The following is a 1,622-nucleotide window of genomic DNA, read 5'->3' on the forward strand; positions in this document are numbered from 1 at the left end:
TAGGAACACACAGCGACCCTATACGGACCCTATAAAGACCCCATTAACACCCCGATAAGACCCTATAAAGACCCACAGGACTCTAAGGACCCCATAAGGACCCATAAGAACCCTATAAGCCCTCCCTGACCCCATAGGACTCCATCATGACCCCATAAAGATCCTAAAACCCCCCTTAACCCCGTAAGACCCCACATGTGAATACTGGGCATGCGCAACTTCCGGCTGTTTGACGCATGCGCAGGGAGTGGTAGTGTGCTGCGCATGCGCTATTTGTGTATGAGCTCATGGGCATTGAGTGCTTGAATTCGGCACATGCGCAGTGTTGCATTTTGCTCATGCGCAGAGCGCGCGGTCTGAATAGCGCATGCGTATTGTTGCTGTTGCGGCTTTTGCGCATGCGCGGAGCGCGGTTTGAATCCTGCGCATGCGCAGTGTCGTTCCCCCCGAGTGACTCCCAAACGGGCTCGGTTGGCGACCTCATTTTGGCCCCTTCCATCTCATAATGGCATTCGGGGAGCTGGAGGATTTGTGCTGCCACATCAACGCCAAGATCGGCTGCGTGAAGAAGCTGCTCCAATTGCGGGCTATCGGTAGAACGGCTGCTAATTGGGTGAATGAGCCCCTATGGGGGGACGGTTAATGATTCGTTAATTAATTCATGCCTTCATTAGGGCGAGAGCCATCATTGAAGGAGGTGCTGAGGAATGTAGGGCAGGAGATGGCGGAGCTGCACGGTTTGCTGGATCGAATGGAAGGAGAGCTCAATCAGCAGCGGCAATTAGCGGCCGTGCTCCAGGTAAGGTTGATGAATTGGCTAATTAGCACGGCTCGTTAGCACTCTATCTCATTAAGCTCGGCACAGGAGATGAGGAGACACGTGGAAAAGGAGAGGATGGAAGCGGAGCTCTTGCTTAGCAACATCCCGACAGAGCTGAGCTGTGGCCCGAAAAAGGAGCCTCAGCTCATTAAGAAGCCAATTAAGGAGGCCAAGGTCGTTAAGGAGGTGGTGCTAATTACCCTGGAGGAGTTGGAGAACGTTCCAGGGTAAGGAAGCCATGATTGCAGTTGATTTTGTCCCTTTCGATTCGGTGCCCACCATTGCTTTTCCTTCTCCTGGCTCAGGGCTAATTAATGTCTTAATTAATTGCATTTATGAGGATGAGAGGGGTAGTGTTAATTAGCTAGTTCCGTTTCTTGCTCTGTTTCCTGCTCTATTTCCCCTCTGCTTCCATTTTCTGCTCTATTTCCTGGTCCATTTCTCCTCTATTTCTATTTTTTGGGTCTGTTTCCTCTTCTATTTCCTCCTTATTTCTCCATATAGGATTCTATTTCCTCCCTATTTCACCTTATAGGATTCCACTTCCTCCCTATTTCCCTTTATAGGGTCCTATTTCCTCTCTATTCCCATTTCCTGTTCTATTTCCCATTCTATTTCCCCTCCTTTTCCATTTTCTGGTCTATTTCCTGTTCTATTTCCTCTCAATTTCCCCTTATAGGGGTCTATTTCCTGTCTATTCCCATTTTTTGCCCATTTCCGGGTTCTACTCCCCCTTCATCTTCTATTTCCTCTTCTATTTCCCCCCTCCCTTCCCATTTTTGCCCCTATTTCCCATTCTATC

At 49.1% G+C, this 1,622-nt stretch overlaps 1 protein-coding gene across 1 annotated transcript; it reads left to right on the forward strand.

Moving 5' to 3' along the window:
- The first annotated feature begins 373 nt into the window (after positions 1–373).
- LOC104915925 (spindle and kinetochore-associated protein 1-like) lies at positions 374–1,404 on the forward strand. The gene is made up of 3 exons (XM_010726879.3): positions 374–593; positions 675–799; positions 866–1,404. The coding sequence occupies exons 1-3, from the start codon at positions 506–508 to the stop codon at positions 1,049–1,051; spliced, it is 399 nt and encodes a 132-aa protein (XP_010725181.1). The 5' UTR covers positions 374–505; the 3' UTR covers positions 1,052–1,404.
- Positions 1,405–1,622: the final 218 nt, after the last annotated feature.

The sequence above is a fragment of the Meleagris gallopavo genome, unplaced genomic scaffold, assembly GCF_000146605.3.
Source record: "Meleagris gallopavo isolate NT-WF06-2002-E0010 breed Aviagen turkey brand Nicholas breeding stock unplaced genomic scaffold, Turkey_5.1 ChrUn_random_7180001860408, whole genome shotgun sequence".
NCBI classification, from domain to species: Eukaryota; Metazoa; Chordata; class Aves; order Galliformes; family Phasianidae; genus Meleagris; species Meleagris gallopavo.

Bases quoted from the DNA above. Each gene is read 5' to 3' on its own strand.
- LOC104915925 (XM_010726879.3), top strand. From the start codon at position 506: ATGGCATTCGGGGAGCTGGAGGATTTGTGCTGCCACATCAACGCCAAG. The intron at 594-674 runs GTAGAACGGCTG...TGCCTTCATTAG, and splicing joins GCTCCAATTGCGGGCTATCG to GGCGAGAGCCATCATTGAAG. The intron at 800-865 runs GTAAGGTTGATG...AGCTCGGCACAG, and splicing joins AATTAGCGGCCGTGCTCCAG to GAGATGAGGAGACACGTGGA.